At 43.5% G+C, this 19,629-nt stretch overlaps 1 protein-coding gene across 3 annotated transcripts in view; it reads left to right on the top strand.

Moving 5' to 3' along the window:
- LOC124802429 (trithorax group protein osa-like) overlaps nucleotides 1-19,629 on the top strand; it is a 123,565-nt gene that overhangs the window by 65,212 nt on the left and 38,724 nt on the right. For all 3 annotated transcript variants that reach the window (XM_047264725.1, XM_047264393.1, XM_047263611.1), the window contains exons 2-4: nucleotides 7,124-7,217; nucleotides 14,412-14,615; nucleotides 17,690-17,797. In XM_047264725.1, coding sequence (XP_047120681.1) covers nucleotides 7,124-7,217; nucleotides 14,412-14,615; nucleotides 17,690-17,797 — 406 coding nt within the window. The remainder of the gene's footprint in view (nucleotides 1-7,123; nucleotides 7,218-14,411; nucleotides 14,616-17,689; nucleotides 17,798-19,629) is intronic.

Genomic DNA, 19,629 nt, shown 5'->3' with positions numbered 1-19,629 from the left:
TATAGTGGGCATGCGGGAGGCCGGGTGGACGTACCGCCGAATTGCTCAACACGTGGGGCGTGAGGTCTCCACAGTACATCGATGTTGTCGCCAGTGGTCGGCGGAAGGTGCACGTGCCCGTCGACCTGGCACCGGACCGCAGCGACGCACGGATGCACGCCAAGACCGTAGGATCCTATGCAGTGCCGTAGGGGACCGCACCGCCACTTCCCAGCAAATTAGGGACACTGTTGCTCCTGGGGTATCGGCGAGGACCATTCGCAACCGTCTCCATGAAGCTGGGCTACGGTCCCGCACACCGTTAGGCCGTCTTCCGCTCACGCCCCAACATCGTGCAGCCCGCCTCCAGTGGTGTCGCGACAGGCGTGAATGGAGGGACGAATGGAGACGTGTCGTCTTCAGCGATGAGAGTCGCTTCTGCCTTGATGCCAATGATGGTCGTACGCGTGTTTGGCGCCGTGCAGGTGAGCGCCACAATCAGGACTGCATACGACCGAGGCACACAGGGCCAACACCCGGCATCATGGTGTGGAGAGCGATCTCCTACACTGGCCGTACACCACTGGTGATCGTCGAGGGGACACTGAATAGTGCACGGTACATCCAAACCGTCATCGAACCCATCGTTCTACCATTCCTAGACCGGCAAGGGAACTTGCTGTTCCAACAGGACAATGCACGTCCGCATGTATCCCGTGCCACCCAACGTGCTCTAGAAGGTGTAAGTCAACTACCCTGGCCAGCAAGATCTCCGGATCTGTCCCCCATTGAGCATGTTTGGGACTGGATGAAGCGTCGTCTCACGCGGTCTGCACGTCCAGCACGAACGCTGGTCCAACTGAGGCGCCAGGTGGAAATGGCATGGCAAGCCGTTCCACAGGACTACATCCAGCATCTCTACGATCGTCTCCATGGGAGAATAGCAGCCTGCATTGCTGCGAAAGGTGGATATACACTGTACTAGTGCCGACATTGTGCATGCTCTGTTGCCTGTGTCTATGTGCCTGTGGTTCTGTCAGTGTGATCATGTGATGTATCTGACCCCAGGAATGTGTCAATAAAGTTTCCCCTTCCTGGGACAATGAATTCACGGTGTTCTTATTTCAATTTCCAGGAGTGTATTTTCAAATACGAGCACTAAACCGTGACAGAATTTGGTTGAGGTTAAAGCTTATAAAACGAATGTACGAACATCTTCTACTCACACAGCCCACCTTCCACACAAAAACTTTTGCTACGCGTCTATGATGGTAAAATTAAGGATATACTTCAATATATATAATATATATATAATATATATAAGGATATACTTCAATATCTAATAGCTGTAGGTAGTTCCCGCAATGGACCACAGATCGCTTCATTATTCATTTGGCAACAGATAATTCATCTAATCGACGGCACGACGGAGCAGTAGCTACGTAATGGTTACTAAAATGCTGCAGGCCCTTCATAGTGTTATTATTATTACTATTTGTTGTCAGACATAAAGCTTTGGCAGCCTAAGGTCATCCAGTTTCTACCAGTTCACAAGTAAGGAGTCCAGCAACGAAGTAATTTACAAACAGTAACTGTAGCGCACGTATTTTAATTCGGTTGCTTTTACTTGTGGGTGTATGCCTGAAGCAAGAGTCGCTAGAGGGGGAGTGATGCAGAGGCAGCATATTTCGCAACAAGTCTCCATCCCCAATGCTGATACTTAGCTTTCTTTTCTCAAGAGAAGTTATAGGGATCACTAGCGGTGCACTGCTAAGTGTTTCATCATTCTATAAAAAAAGTTGTTAGAAAAGAAAAACCATTAGTTCATGGCATAATAAAAGATCTACAGAAACTATCTTTCGTCATTCTCAAAATAAAAATGTTCAAATAGAATTTTTTCTCATTCTAAAAATTTTTAGGCATTGATGTTGATGACGTTACTGGTGGAGGGTATCAGGTAATATCTGGTTGCACTCAGGGGTAAAGCCTTCAGAAATGTGAAACACTGTTCTAGAAGATACCGACAGGGATGTGGAGCCATGCTGAGTCCAGGCTGCGCTAGGTTTCTCGGTTGAGGATCCATGGCGCGTACAGCTCAGTCGAGGTGGTCCCACAGATTCTCGACTGATTTTAATCCAGTGAGTTTTGTGGCCAGGGGAGTACGAAAAACTCATCCCGGCGCTATTTGAAGCACGCACGTACACTGCGAGTGGCGAGACATGTTGCAATGTCCTGCTGGTAGATGCCATCGCACCACGGTTCCCAAGGATATACGCAAACTTGAACTTGTGTTGATCCGTTGTGCCTTCCAGAATGAGAGGATCGCGCAGGGAATGCCACAAAAACATTCCCCAGACCATAACGCTCCCTCTTCCATACTGGACCCTTCCGCCGGTTGTAGCAGGGTATTTGCTTTCAGACGTTTCACGCCACACACGCCAACGGCCATCTGTCGAACGGAGCATAAAACGTGATTCATCTACAGACGCCACCTGTCGCCACACAGTGGACGTCCAGTTGCGTCCGTCGCCGATGACAGTCAACATGGGTTAAGAACCAGGCTCCTGCTGAGGAGGCCCAAATGCAGCAACTTTCGCTGAATGGTCGCTGAGGAGACACTGTTGGTAGCCCCTTCGTTCATTTGGGCTGTCAGCTGCTCAAGAGTTGCGCATGTATTCGCCCGTAAACATGTCCGCAGCCATTGTTCACCCCCGTCATCTATGGCCCGTGGTGCACTACAGTGGCCTCTGCGCCAGTTTTGGATAGGGTCAGTTTGCCACGCACGGCATGCTACAGCCACGGCAACACAGTTTACAAACTTAGCCGTTTCGAAATTCTCTTGCAGGCTTTGGCCCGGAAACCAATGATCATGTTCTTTTAGAGATCAGATAAATCGCTCGGTTTTCACATTACAATAACGACTAAACTGATCCCAGACGCACTATATATACCCTCCACTGCTAGAGTTGACCATTGCCATCTGTGAATGGTTACTGAACGTCGACGCCGAACATAGGCGGTGGACACATTAGTGTGACTGGACCGTGTATGCTGTTGTAGTAGTTCAAATGGTTCAAATGGCTCTGAGCACTATGGGACTTAACTTCTGAGGTCATCAGTCTCCTAGAACTGAGAACTACTTAAACCTAACTAACCTAAGGACAACACACACATCCATGCCCGAAGCAGGATTCGGACCTACGACCATAGCGGTCGCGCGGTATTATATGTGTTCTTATTTTCAGAAACACTTTCCTTGCTATTGGCAGTCTGCATTTTACACTGAAGAACCAAAGAAACTGGTACATGTGCATAATATCGTGTAGGGCCCCTCGCTAACACGCAGAAATGGCGCAATACGACGTGGCATGGACTTGAGTAATGTCTGAAATAGTGCTGCAGGGAACTGACACCATGAATCCTGCAGGGCTGTCCATAAACCCGTAAGAGTACGAGAGGATGGAGATCTCTTCTGAACAGTACGTTGCAAGGCATCGCAGATATGCTCAATAGAGATTATGTATGGGGAGTTTGGTGGCCAGCGGAAGTGTCTGAACTCAGAAGAGAATGTTCCTGAAGCCACTTTGTAGCAATTCTGCACGTGTGGGGTGTCGCATTGTCCTGCTGGAATTGCCCAAGTCCGTTTGAATGCACAGTGGACATGAATGGATGCAGGTGATAACACAGGATGGTTACGTATGTGTCACCTGTCAGAGTCGTATCTAGACGTATCAGAGGTCCCGTATCATTCCATCTGCACACGCACCACACCATTGCAGAGCCTCCGCCAGCTTGAACAATAATCTGCTGACATGCAGGGCCCATGGATTAATGAGGTTGTCTCCATACCAGTATATGTCCATCCGCTCGATACAATTTGAAACCAGACTCGTCCGACCAGCTAACGTTTCCAGTCATCAACTGTCTAAAGTCGGCGTTGACTGGCCCAGGCGAGGCGTAAAGCTTTGTCGCGCGGTCATCAAGGGTACACGAGTGGCTTTCGGCTCCGAAAACACGTATCTATCATGTTTCGTTGAATAGTTCGCACATTGACACTTGTTGATGGCACAACACTGAAATGTGCAGCAGTATGCGGTAGGGTTGCACTTGTGTCACGTTGAAAGATTCTCTTCAGTCGTCGTTGGTCCCGTTCTTGCAGGATCTTTTTCCGGCCGCAGCGATGTCGGAGATTTGATTTTTTACGGATTCCTTATTGTTGTGTACATAGTTCCGCGTAGTCAGTGCGTACACAACTTTCCCACCAGAGCGCGCCCCGCTAAGCACAACAGCGCAGGCGCAGCGCTCGTCCATCTCCGCACTAGATGGCACTGTCTCAGAGACGGACCAAATTCTGCTTCCGCCGATCCGCGTATTAATATGTAATGCAGCCAATGAGATTGCTGCTAACGTAGAACCTTTTCTCCTCGCGGATCACACTCGCGCAGTGATACCTGAACGCTCGAGGTATTATAACGAGTGTACAGACCTCCGATTAGTCAGTCTGCATTAGTCTGTAGTCAAGTTTCAGTCTGCGCCTAATTAGATTATCATATTCCGGTACATAGCCATGAAGAGAAATGTATAGACACTTGTCCAGTATCAGAGATATGTGAGAACAAGATTAACGTACCAAGACCAAAGGAACTTCAAATTGTCAATTGTAAACAGCATCCAGAATCAAGTTACGTAATATCTATGATCTTTATTATTTTAATAATTGTGTTTGAAAATTAATCAAGTTCTGTTTAAAGTTGGTCACCGTCAATCTGCTACTCTAAGCGTGCAAGTGGCATTTCTATCGGCTGACCTAACGGCAGAAGATAAACACGCTACGATAAGACCACGAGACATATTGCTGAACTCGCCTACTTCGTTAGAGCGACAAGCCAAATAATCTGATGGTGTGTGTACCGTATGTCTTACAGTACGCACACCGCACTTATATTCACGGTACACTTGTGAAATGGTCGCACGGGAAAATCTCCACTTCATCGCTACCTCGGAGATGCTGTGTTCCATCGCTCGTGCGCCGCCTATAACACCACGTTCAAACTCACTTAAATCTTGATAACCTGCCATTATAGCAGCAGTAACCGATCTAACAACTGCGCCAGACATTTGTTGTCTTATATAGGCGTTGCCGACTGCAGCGCCGTGTTCTGCCTGTTTCCATATCTCTGTATTTGAATATGCATGCCTGTACCAGTTTCTTTGGCGCTTCAGTGTACATTCTCTATACGAGCCATGGTCAGTTACTTTGTTGTCCAAATAGCAAAACGGATCGACTACTTTTAGTGTCTCATTTCCTAACGAAATTCCATCAGAATCATGTGATTTAATTCGACTACATACCGTTACCGTTGTTTTACTTTAGTTGACATTCATCTTGTAATGTCTCTGTTTACTGTCTCTTTTCAAGACGACACTACGTAATCTGATCAGCTGACCTTCCAAGTCCTTTATCTTCTCTGACATAAATAAAATGTCAGCGACATATTTTAATTTCTTTATTTCTGCTCCCTGAATTGTAATACCCTTCCTAAATTTCTTCTGGGTTTCCTTCAATGTTTACTCAGTGTATAGTTTGGATAACATCATGGAGAGGCTACAAGCGTGTCCCACGTCCATCTCAGCTCCTGCTTCCCTTTCGTGTCGTTAGACCCATTTAATAGCAGTTTGGTTTCTGCACAAGGTGCAGACAATCTTTCGCTCCGTGTATTTCATCCCTGGTGAGTTCAAACGTTCGAGGAGTGTTTTCCAGTCAACATTATCAAAAGGTTTCTTTAAATCTTCAAATGCTACAGATGTAGGTTTGCCAGTCCATAACCTATCTTCTCAGATATGTCGTAGGGTAAGCAAGCTCCTACGTTTGTTCGGAACCGAAAGTGATCTTCCCCGAGGTCATTTCTACCAGTATTTGCGTTATACTGTTAATAATTCCAGTCATTATTTAGCACTCATGGGACTACAACGTAGGTTCGGTAATGCCCTCATCTGCCTTTTTCGGAAATAGAATTGTTACATTCTTCTTGAAGGCAAAGTATTTCACCTATCTCATGCATCTTGCGAATCAGGCGGAATAGTTTTGTCATAGCATCTTCTCCCAAGGATTTCAATAACTCTGAGAGATTATCGTCTATCGAGGCGGCTATTATAGTGCATGTTTATAGTTATTCTGATATCAATGTATGACGTAACGGGCAGTAACTGGATCTAGTAAAAAATCTCAGGAGTTTATAGAGGAGTTACTTCTAAAAAATCTGAAAGCAGCATTTCTTCCACATATGGCCTGATTAATGATAGTCACTGTTAAGTGTTCACATCATAGTCTGTGCCCTCACCATAGGCAATATACAGCGTGTTAAAAACAATATTCGATATTTTAAGAGGTAGTAGACCAGAAATAAGAAAAATGTCCAGCAAATATGGACTCTAAAATGCCAACCTAAAAGCTCTGAGCCCTTGTTCATCTTCTCTATTGCGAAACACATGTCTTCTACCTCGTAAGGTATCCATATGACAGCCCATGTTTACTGGACATTTATTTTCTTGTTTGAGCCATACTGTCATCTCTCAAAATACAGAGTACTTTTTTTTAACACCTTGTATGAGTTTCTTCACTGAATGTGGCCTTTTGAATAAGACTGGCATAGCCTTGCATATAACTTATATATATGTAGGACGCTGTTATTTTCGTCGGTATATATTGTCAAAGTGCTATGGGAAAAGTCATTTGGTTGAGAGTATGCAGTGGACAGAATTCGCACTTTATGTGTAAATTTCATTTTGGTAAATACATTTATTTCATTATACTATTTCGAATTATTTAGGAGTTTCAATTCACTCTTTGATGCCTTTGAACTCCCGATCTGTCAACATATCGGTGATTTTGCCGTGATTATCGCTCCTTTATTTAGATGAGCCTGTTCACCTGCAGATTCGTCCAACAACTGTGAAATGGATCTCCCTATATAAGTCCACAGCAGTTATTCTTCCCCCTGCCAGTCTGAGTCCCTAAGGACCTATGACCTAGACCTCGCCGGACGTTGCAGTCCAATTCCACCCTCCCCCCCCCCCCCTTGGTTCTTTTTTGTGGTTATTTATCAAACGTGTACTTAAATGGTGCGTCTGTTATGTGTTCCAGGTTACGGGAAGGAGTTTCGGCAGTTCGGCAACTACAACGGTATCCCAATCGCTCCCAGGCCCTCGCCATGGATAAGGGCGGCCGAAATACAAAGGTAATACAATTGTCACTGTCTGCGGGATGAATTGCCATGCGAGAACAAATGTTATCAGAACCACGTAATCTAACCTGAGTTCTAGAACTAAAGCTAATATAGATACCATTCACAAGAGAGGTGTTTGTCCATTTGAGTCAGCGGGACGGCATCTTCAAGGAAGCCGTGCGTAAAATGGTGTAAGTGGTCTCTAATGGAAGCTCGTGGATCAGGGTGAGTCAAAAGTAGTTCGAGGACAGCAGGTAGGCGCTGACTGATGAGTGTCGATCTCACAGACCTCGGCTATGAAGCTTTGTCGTGAAGGCTTTGAAGCTACTACGCCCATAACAGCCGATCAGTTGACAGCCTTATGTGGCCGCCATTCCTCGAAGACACTGTGTCATGTAATGAAGTCTTCTCGGATTGTCAGTCAAATCAAGGCGTTGTTCTGCGGTAACGTTACAACAAGTTTTCTACGTTCCATATTCAGGCGAAGAGAACGAGAGCACTTAGTGACTTCGCCTGAAGATGACAAGTAGGAAACTAGTTGAAACTTTGTCCCAGAACGACGTCTTGACTCGGCTGATAACCTGAGAAGACTTCATCTAGTTTCACCGAGAAAGTCTAAATTCGCATATACTGCATCAGGTGTTGGTGCGGCGGTCTGGGGCTGTGATGCTATCAGCGAGGCGGCAAGGACCTGCCCAGCTGTGGCGGAAGCATTTACCCCTATATAATAAGTCAGGTACTAAAGTTCAAAACTGTATATATGTCTTGAGGCAGGTAAATCGCCACGTGCTAATTACCCAGATTAAATTCATCCAGTGTTTGAGAACCAGACCACTTAGTGACTTCCGACAAACTTAACACCTAATTTCAAACTTTTTCGAAACATTTTCTCATTAACACTCTCCACAAAATAATGAAAGGAAAAAAATTTACCTCTTACCAAATATTCGTTGTTCATCCAGTAAAATTTCAGCATCAGGCATGACGTTTTAATTTATTACGTTTTTTAACTAATAACTCTTTTCGCAACACATTTTGCAGACAGTATCTGGATATAGCACTGAATACCTGCGAAACATCACTGTACGGCACGTAGTTCAGGGGATATTACGCCATAAACAGTTAGACCCGTGAAGCGGTTGTTTTACACATGGGAGTTCGATTCTGTAAACCAGGGAATGCGGCCTGCGATACATCTGATTTCGGGCTGCCACTCACAGTTTGTTCTTGTAATTTTTATTTTATTTTGTTTTATTTAATTTTTCACTCTTCTTTCATTTCCTTCCGAAATGGAGAGGGCGGGCTCTTGTAGAACTTCGTTCTTTTGAGCCTAGTCTAACTGGCTTTAGGACAGTGGGATCCCAGTTTGGAATAATAACTTCTGACAACATAGTACTCTTGAACTTACGGCCTTTACGTAGACGAGGTAAGGGATTTGCGGCTTCGGTTCTAGAAAGTATGTATACCATTCTTTAAACAATCGGGAGTGCGGGTGGGAGGGGAGCGGGCGATTGCCATTCCTAGGTAATTTACGGTGATTGCCTTTTCAACATTGAATGTTCCATCGAAGTATTTATATAACATACTACCTCACGCCTCGTTTAATAGTGTTCGTTAATGTTTATTTCTAGTATACTTAAACTACTTGACCCATTATGTTAATGTATTAGCACTTTTTGATTGTATTTTTCCAGTCTCAGCTGTCACGAACTGTACAATATTCGTACTTTCACAAGTGCTATGTAACGTATTCAGATGATCTGAGTTTCTAAGAACTTTGAACAGGCTGTCATAGCATTTGGGACAGGTGCGACTCAAAAAATACAATCCAATAATTTTGTTTATAGTCTCGTCAATGTCATTCCTTTAGGTAGTAGGGAAAGGTACAGTGGATCGGACATGTAAGCTTATTCTGAATTTTCTGAATGTTTTATTGGAATACTCTTCACATTAAACAATACTATGATATGTTATTTAATAGAACTATAAAACTCGATGTCGTAAGAAAATACGTTCGTTGATTTTTTTAATATTTCTTCCACTATTCTCATTTTGGTACCGTAAATGTTTGAAGGATTGTGTCGGGCATGAAATTGTAATAAGGGGGGAAAAATCATTTAATATGCAAAACAGTTTAAATTTGATCTTAAATCGTTATAAACTTGTAATTGCCCATTAGTTCACTTATTTCCCGAAGAATCTGTAAATTCGTTCGTTGCTGCAACTTTCTGCTCGCTGCAAACTCGTGATTTCAGCTTTCCTCAGTTATAAATCTTCGAGTATTTTGATAAAATCGTAGTAAAAGTCTTTACCCGCTTTCAGTCTTGCCTTATTGAGCCAATACTTTTATTTTCAGCTGCACTGCATATTTGATAATATATTTAAGAACTCGTCATTACTGGAACGTATAAGCCATCTATCTAAATATTTAACATGATCGCACAATACTATTTCCTACTCATCACAATGTTCTCGGAAATAATGTATTATTTCCTAAAACAGAACCTTGTTCTTTTCCCTGAAAGCCGTAAGTAAACCTAATGTAGTTCTAAAGTACTTCCCATTCGTTTCTCTATATGATTACTTCTACGGCTTCCTTCTTATTATTTTCACCGCATTTATGGCCTCACTTCTTCAACTTTGTATATTAAAGAAAAAATCCTAAACATTTTAGTTTTAAGCTTCGTTTTGTCCAATACAACCTAAAATTACTTTGTCCGATACAACCCAAACGCACCACAATGGTACTTTAACATTCCCACTGAAATCGTGCAGAATAATATCAGTTATGATTAGAGATGAGTAATTGATATTTTTTATTTTCTGCTTGCTGTCCAACGCGTTACCGAGCTATAACTCCATTTTCAACGTGTGCATGGATATATTGAAAGTTACATTTGCTTTATTTTCTCACGTAACAGTGAAAGAACAACAAAGTTGTTAGATTTAACGATATTAACTACACTCCTGGAAATTGAAATAAGAACACCTTGAATTCATTGTCCCAGGAAGGGGAAACTTTATTGACACATTCCTGGGGTCAGATACATCACATGATCACACTGACAGAACCACAGGCACATAGACACAGGCAACAGAGCATGCACAATGTCGGCACTAGTACAGTGTATATCCACCTTTCGCAGCAATGCAGGCTGCTATTCTCCCATGGAGACGATCGTAGAGATGCTGGATGTAGTCCTGTGGAACGGCTTGCCATGCCATTTCCACCTGGCGCCTCAGTTGGACCAGCGTTCGTGCTGGACGTGCAAACCGCGTGAGACGACGCTTCATCCAGTCCCAAACATGCTCAATGGGGGACAGATCCGGAGATCTTGCTGGCCAGTTGACTTACACCTTCTAGAGCACGTTGGGTGGCACGGGATACATGCGGACGTGCATTGTCCTGTTGGAACAGCAAGTTCCCTTGCCGGTCTAGGAATGGTAGAACGATGGGTTCGATGACGGTTTGGATGTACCGTGCACTATTTAGTGTCCCCTCGACGATCACCAGTGGTGTACGGCCAGTGTAGGAGATCGCTCCCCACACCATGATGCCGGGTGTTGGCCCTGTGTGCCTCGGTCGTATGCAGTCCTGATTGTGGCGCTCACCTGCACGGCGCCAAACACGCATACGACCATCATTGGCACCAAGGAAGAAGCGACTCTCATCGCTGAAGACGACACGTCTCCATTTGTCAGTCCATTCACGCCTGTCGCGACACCACTGGAGGCGGGCTGCACGATGTTGGGGCGTGAGCGGAAGACGGCCTAACGGTGTGCGGGACCGTAGCCCAGCTTCATGGAGACGGTTGCGAGTGGTCCTCGCCGATACCCCAGGAGCAACAGTGTCCCTAATTTGCTGGGAAGTGGCGGTGCGGTCCCCTACGGCACTGCGTAGGATCCTTCGGTCTTGGCGTGCTTCCGTGCGTCGCTGCGGTCCGGTCCCAGGTCGACGGGCACGTGCACCTTCCGCCGACCACTGGCGACAACATCGATGTGCTGTGGAGACCTCACGCCCCACGTGTTGAGCAATTCGGCGGTACGTCCACCCGGCCTCCCGCATGCCCACTATACGCCCTCGCTCAAAGTCCGTCAACTGCACATACGGTTCACGTCCACGCTGTCGCGGCATGCTACCAGTGTTAAAGACTGCGATGGAGCTCTGTATGCCACGGCAAACTGGCTGACACTGACGGCGGCGGTGCACAAATGCTGCGCAGCTAGCGCCATTCGACGGCCAACACCGCGGTTCCTGGTGTGTCCGCTGTGCCGTGCGTGTGATCATTGCTTGTACAGCCCTCTCGCAGTGTCCGGAGCAAGTATGGTGGGTCTGACACACCGGTGTCAATGTGTTCTTTTTTCCATTTCCAGGAGTGTATATCCAAGGTGGAATTAATGAGATAAAACAAGAGAAATGATAGAAATAAAGTGTAGTAGCTTATTACCAGCGTTTGACCACATGACTTTCGTCTTCTGCATTGCTGAAAAACTTCCACATTTGCACTTACGTTTTGAAACTATTTAATATATTTATTATAGTATTACATGAGTTAAATGGTGCATATTAACCTATGTTATAGTGAAGGGATGGAATATTACTAGATTTACTGTTACTTCCATTTACATAATAGACGAAAGAGAATAAGAAATTAAAGAATAATTTAGAGGAGTGACTACAAACAATTTTAATTTGACATGTTTACATATTCAAGACGAAATTTGACAACCTTATTTGTATACAGGATGGCATAATTATCACTGCAGTTTACTATTTGTATTGCTATGTATGTAATTTATAATTTTTGCTATTGTAACTTAACATTATTTTAGTTACGCATACTCCAGTGTTAACTTCGTGCACCGAAAAGCTTACTAGAAATAACTAACTTGTTGCCACTCCAAAACGGGCTGAAGTTTTGATTCAAAATCGCCTGAGTTGTCTCGTCCCTCCATGGCTCCCACTGCAGTGGCGCGACGGGTGCTGTCTCTATTTCTAGAGGCTAGAAACAGTTCTCGTCCGATACAGTCCGCTGTCCAATACTTCCCGATCTTCCCCAGCCCTCAGTCTATGTAATTCTTGTACATTCACGTGGAATGTGCTGTATCGTAGGAAATAATTTTCGTCGACACTGTGCTGAGAATTCTTAGCTATAGTCCTAGAGGAGGTCGAGATGATACTACAACATATTAAATATCAGAACATCTTATTAGAGTTCGCGAAACATACAGTGGCCGATGCGCAGTTTCCGTCCAAAACGCTGGGTGAGTGCATACGTTTGTTCGGAAGGGGAGGCCTACACTGTTTGCCCACTTTTGGCGATGACAGAATCGAGCTGCACGTCCTGCAATCTTTCCCAAAAGACTTTACAGAAACTTTTCAGTAAAAAAAAAATCGTTTCTGCGCTACTTATACCTTTATATATCAGCTTCATGATGATGTGCCAACCATTTCGTTATAGTCACAATTATTGTGATATTTGCATGTAAGTAAGACACTGCGCGAAATTTGAAAAAGTTTGCAATGAAAAATAAGGGCCGTTACGATTTTGTGTTTGGTGCCTATTACGTAATATGTTGCTGGGTTAGAAATTTAGCTAAGATACTGAATTTTTCCGTAGACTTGGATGGAGGACTCTATCTGTCACCAATATCAACAAAACTGCTCTGACGTAGCACACTCATTTGCGATCGCGCGCGCCAGCGATAAAGCCATAGGGAAACATCCACAACATTCTCCACGTTTCGTAAACAGTTTGAGATATCGAAATGAGATTTTGGAACATGGTAGCTCGCAAAGAGGAGCGAATTTTGCTATTTCGTTATTATGCAAAACTTCATTATCTACCGCATTATCCCACTAAGTACAGACTTTCACAATGAAAATATGTTATTTTTAAGGACCATCGATTGCTGGTAAAACGAGAAATGCTAGGTGTTTCGTAACTACGTAAGTGAAGACATTACACGGTAATTTTTGTACCGAGGATGTGCGTTTTCATAACCTATTGACCTTACTTCTTCTCAGTTCGTCATTAATAAATTTAATAAAGCACTGTTTCGGAATTCTCTCCTAGTTGCACCTCCACTAGACGTTAGTGAGGCGGCTGTATTTTGACAAAAGAAGCAGATTTTAACATGGTAACAAGAGAAATGCATAGGTTTTACTCAAAATTCGCCAGTCATGACGCTTCTCTGAACGTTACAAATGACTAAGAAGCCAAGTGAGAATAAATCGCTGTTCTTGTTGTATATCAGCGGAATTATTTTTCGATACTAACGAAAGCAGAGGTGACACTTCTTTTTGAGTGGTCAGGATGCAAATGTGGTTATGCAGGGTCTCGATATTATAAAAAAATGTGAGCGTAGGCTTCAGTTCAGAAAGGCACTTCTCGTCCAGCGGCCTGCATTACCCCTACAGTGCCTACCTTGTGGCCCCCATCACTTCCACTCTCCCTACGCGTGCCCTGCAGACTTGCACATCTACTGGGCACATTATTCTGCGCACATTGTACAACTTGAACACGATGAAATCCTTAACAATATATGTCCACAAGAATCTCATGCCGGCCGCGGTGGCCGTGCGGTTCCGGCGCTGCAGTCCGGAACCGCGGGACCGCTACGGTCGCAGGTTAGAATCCTGCCTCGGGCATGGGTGTGTGTGATGTCCTTAGGTTAGTTAGGTTTAAGTAGTTCTAAGTTCTAGGGGACTTATGACCTAAGATGTTGAGTCCCATAGTGCTCAGAGCCAAGAATCTCATGAATATTTGTTACTGTCACTGCACATTAACATATCAATTGATACAGAACAAAATAGGGTACTGTCTAATACAACAATTGAACTGCTGGATCAATAGAGAGATGATGCTATTGCCTTCAGCGATGACTGCACACTGGGCTCAGACGTAAGCAAGTATGCTAATGCAGTGGCATATGGAAACTCTTCCTGGCTTGTCTACTCCGACCCCGCTCAGGGAGCGACTACGCTTACTTGTTTCGTTGCGAAGTACCAACCTTGTCTTAGCACATCGTCCTTCGGGGGACACCACAGAATGCAAATGCTATGACGTTTTCTGCCACACGAAATTTCCATTGCCTCCCCGAATCTAAAAACATTTGACACCAGAGTGATACAGAACTGTACGAATGGCCCCCTGTTTGTACTCCAGAGCCAGACTATGAGAACACTTTCTGGTGGTTTCACAGTGCGGACACCGCTGTCTACCCCGGCGAGCGGCAGCAACCATCGTTCCCTGAGCAACAGGTGCCTTTTGGTAACGCCATCATCCTTCAGAGGAGGGGGCCGCAGTACCCCGTGCTACCAGCGACCCCTGAGCAGCAGGCGCCACCTGCTGACGGCTTCATCTACCAGAGGATGGGACCGCCCCCAATGGGACCGGGACCATACAAGTAAGGCAAACGCAGGGAGTGCTGCGCAAATCACTTGTAAATTATCACAATTCATCAACTTGTTTCGGGAAGTCGTGATACCATTATTAAGTTCTATAAAAAACGAAAACATGACTCATTATGTTGTCCCTGCAGTACACGTACCTTAAAAGTGCAGGCCGGCACACGAAAAACCAGTCCCGAGTACTAGACTGCCCATTGTCGCCCACCAACAGTCATATATTGTTTCTAAGCTGTTGGCAACCACGTTTTGTATGTCAGTACAAAAGCCGTTGCGACTTGGTTTGAAGTAAATATCGCAGCGAGATGGTAAGCACTATTGTACTTTCATGCGCAGAATACATACCAGAAGTCTCCAGAATGAGATTTTCACTCTGCAGCGGAGTGTGCGCTGATATGAAACTTCCTGGCAGATTAAAACCGTGTGCCCGACCGAGACTCGAACTCGGGACCTTTGCCTTTCGCGGGCAAGTGCTCTACCATCAGAGCTACCGAAGCACGACTCACGCCCGGTACTCACAGCTTTACTTCTGCCAGTACCTCGTCTCCTACCTTCCAAACTTTACAGAAGCTCTCCTGCGAAACATGCAGAACTAGCACTCCTGAAAGAAAGGATATTGCGGAGACATGGCTTAGCCACAGCCTGGGGGATGTTTCCAGAATGAGATTTTCACTCTGCAGCGGAGTGTGCGCTGATATGAAACTTTGGAAGGTAGGAGACGAGGTACTGGCAGAAGTAAAGCTGTGAGTACCGGGCGTGAGTCGTGCTTCGGTAGCTCTGATGGTAGAGCACTTGCCCGCGAAAGGCAAAGGTCCCGAGTTCGAGTCTCGGTCGGGCACACGGTTTTAATCTGCCAGGAAGTTTCACATACCAGAAGTGTTTCGCTCCCGAGGCTTATCTGGCGTAGGGCTGCACCAAAACTATCGATATTCCAACGTATCGACGTCTTCGTCACAACTATATCGTTATCTTTCATAAGGGTCGATCAATGTATATCGATGGTCCCGGCGGAGGTTCGAGTCCTCCCACGGGCATGGGTGTGTGTGTTTATCCTTAGGATATTTTAGGTTAAGTAGTGTGTAAGCTTAGGGACTGATGTCCTTAGCAGTTAAGTCCCATAAGATTTCACACACATTTGAACACATTTTTGAACGTATTTCGATACTTTTAAAAATTTGCCCATTCTAGGATAGTTTTAAAGACGTCTGAATGCTCTGCTGACACATATTTTTTAACTGTAGCAAATCTTCAGTGACATTCACCGGAAGTAGGACTTATCACAGCGATAATCAAAAGTCATAAGGTAATAATGTACAAAGAATGCGACGAACACCCAAGAAGGTAAAACAAAATTTTTAACCTTCTTACAGTCTACTATTAAAGATAAGTCTAGAGCAGTGGTTCCCAACAGGTGGTCCGCGGATCCCCAGGGGTCCGCGAGCTATGCCAGAGGGTCCGCAAGATGCTATTACAATAAAAATATATTAAATATATTTCGTATGATAACAGATTTTTTGTTTTGGCCGCTTCCTGCATGAGCAGTTTTAAGATCAAAATTCTTTCTATAATGAATATGTCAGTGTTTTTTCTAAGTACCAAAAATAGAAAACGTATAAAAAGACTCTTAATCTGGCTTTTTTAGGTACTTGATACTGTGATATGACAAAGTACCAATCATGCTCGATGAGGAGACCCTCGAGAAAATTTTGTTGGGAACCCCTGGTCTAGAGCATTGAACTATAGTGCGACTGGACATTTTAGCCTCACCTCTTGTGGCCAAATGTTAGCATGTAAGAAACCTCCTCACATACCTTAAAAGATAATTATTCACATCATCGCACATTATCACACACAGTTGACATCTCAGCGAGATGTACCGCTTTTCGAAATTCATTCAGCAAATGAGTTATTTCTGCCCTATGTAGTGAGCAGATATGTGTCGCCTACCAAGAGAACGATGTAATACGAATCTACGAAAGAGTGGTTTGCTCTTAAACAAACTGAGGTGTGTCGTTTCGAAATTTACCCTTCAATTGTGACTATTGTTTCAATACCAAATGTAAAAAAAAAAAATGACAAATGCTCTTAGCTGCAAAGGGCAGTACGGATGCGTCAAACATTCCAAGAGACGAACGAATGAAAATTGCTGAAAATATTAATATAAATGACTAGACACAAGCAAGACAAAATTGGAGGCACTATTTGACTTTGAGGGATACGGTTTCCCGATGTTTCTGTATATTTGTATAACGTCTGTCGAAGACTGCCAGTGTGTCGGGCACTTTCAGTACGTCTGCGCAAAGACAATGGAGAAATCCGCGGATTGTGAAAAGAACAGTAGCCAATCATAGTCGAAAAAAGCAATTGACTGGACATAACATTCCATCTGCTTTTTTCCCACAGTGTGTCCCTATTAAACGTTATGGTCAAGCGCCACATTTCAGTTTGGTGACTCGTATGTTTCAGCAGCGGAATTAGCGTCGACCAGGTGCCACAAAAATACGAATAATCAGTGCTGCTCATTGACCATCCGCCGTACCAGGTGATGATACACCAGCAATGGCAGTCACAACAACAGCCTATTTTCCGGTTAGAAGATTCGCTAAAATATTCCCTTACTTCGAAGAAAACCGCGTCTAGTATTGAGTTTCAAGCAGAAATGCTATTAAGGACCAAGTGTGCTATCACTGATTTAATTATTGATGTTAGTAGTAGTAGTAGTAACAGGCTAATAAAGAAAAAGCATTTTTAATGAAAGAGACTTATTCTTGTGGCATTTATTTTTCTGAACGTTAATATAGTAAAAATAAACCTTATCAACCACCATTTTTCTATAATAATTTTTAACTATTCAAATTAATAATATTATGATGTTACTTCGGTAGCAGTGGTTGCACTTGTTAACATATGTCAGCGAAACTCGCTGACTGTTTTTATTTATGCTCAAGATCCTTGCGGACCAGAAAAAAATTCTTTTCCACCTCTACACAAAGATGGAGAATTTTTCATCTCCGCAAAAGATTTACTCATGTATCAGGAGAACTGACAGAAGGCCTCATGTTCTATTCCATAGCGGTGACCAGGTGCCACAAAAATACGAACACTCGATGCTGCTGATCGATCATCCGCCTGGTCAGATGATGTCCCAGCAACAGCAGCCAGACCAACAGACTATTGTCAGGTAAGGAATATATCTCAACTTCGAAAAAATAATTTCATAATATTCAATTTCGGTACGCAACTAGCGTGCTACATCTGTCATAAATACTATTATTATTATTATTATCATTTAATTATTATTTAAAAGTGAAAAGCCGACAAATTGCTGTAGTTCTATTCTCGTTTACCTTCTTACAAGATGGATTTTTTAATATTAGACTATCAGTAGACAGTTCTGCACAAAGAATACACAGTGTAAGTCAGTACTTTCAGCTACCTAGTTTCAGCTATTTTTCAAGGTCGTACAATTACCAACATTCCACGTATGTAGATCGTCGTAAATGGGAGACTTTTAGGATTTTTGCCACGGCAGCGAATAAGAAAGCATAATTTATTCTCAAACTTTATTAATTCTTGCATAGACGTTCACAAACAGAGAGTAACTCTTTGCTTTTAATTGGTGTTTTAATAACATACAGTTTAATTTTTAACTTAAAATTTAAATCTACATTGGATTTTCTTCATTCTTTCTCCAGCCAGTAATTTCACAGGTACAAAGGAGGTATTTTTTTCGAATTCCAATACATACCAAATTTTTTTCGTGTAAAAACTACGTCCTGTACGGCTTTGACAATTAGCTCTGTTCATTCCAGCAACTGTTCTAGGCGAGAGCATTAGAAGATTTTAATTTTACCGCTCACTTCCTGCACGACATTATTGTTACAACATTCCACATCTTTTTTTGGGTGTACGCTACTAGCTGCTCTGCTGCACATTCTCGTGGAATTTTTGTGCAGGACCTTATATTTACCATTTTTGCTAACTAAAGGGAATGTTGCTACTCTGTTGGTTTTAAGCTCTGCGAATCGATATTCTGTTGGTGCACAAATCCAGTCCAGCACATTTCGATACAACATAACCATCCTTTTTAAGCAGATCCAGGTGGAACTGGTCCTTTATGCATAGATTTTTCGTGTTTCCGTTAAGGTAGTAAACATGCTCCAATGGGCCAGGACTCCGACATATGGTCATTTAGCGGTGCTACTAGAGGTGAATGCAGATATTTTATATTCCCCTGTTGTAGCCAGATTTTGCCGTAGACTGTGTTCAAAGCAATATGTAAACCTTGCCTGCAGATCTGCAACAGCTGTGGAAGTTGTCTTCTTTTTTGGCTGCAATCTCTGCCATTTTCAGTCTTCTTTTCCGTACACACAAAACAGTAATTGCACTAAAAGCACAATTTCTACAATGGGGAATGGTTTAAGTCTGTGTATACACTTACATTTTTTCTTAGGACTTGTGGGATAACATTGTTTGTGGATACCAGTCCTAATTTGGTGGTGTCTATATCTGACGATATTATGCAGAACAGTGTCCTGGATAGAGAGAAATGTTTCCCATGCTTTAATAAATCACTTCTGTTCCTTTTTGGAGCAGTGTTAAGCATCTCCACGTAGTTTTGAGGTAGGTAATGCATACAGAACATAATTTATAAGCTTTTCTCTGTCTTGAGAATCAGGAAGGCTTATTTGATGCCAGTTAGTTTTCATGTTTCCCTATTACCGCACTAGGCAAAATGCAGAATGTTGTTGAACATCACAGAGCAGCTGTTCTGTAAGTTATTCGTTAATTGGCACCACAAGGACGTGACTGGCACAGAGTACAGTGGAGCGCATTGTAAGTACTGTTTGTCGGAGTTTAAAACTGTTAAACGGTATTGCATAGAGACAAATACATGATCCATTTTCTAATTTTATGTTGTAACCTCCAGCCTGGTACTACCATGTTCTTTAGCCAAGGAGGACGTAAGCTTTTCTCGTGCTAGTCTGTTTGAACACCTTATCAAATCTGTAA

This window comes from Schistocerca piceifrons, chromosome 1 (genome assembly GCF_021461385.2).
Source record: "Schistocerca piceifrons isolate TAMUIC-IGC-003096 chromosome 1, iqSchPice1.1, whole genome shotgun sequence".
Classification (NCBI taxonomy): Eukaryota; Metazoa; Arthropoda; class Insecta; order Orthoptera; family Acrididae; genus Schistocerca; species Schistocerca piceifrons.
The sequence above is the reverse complement of the archived record's forward strand: the minus strand, read 5'-3'. Positions and strand labels throughout refer to the sequence as shown.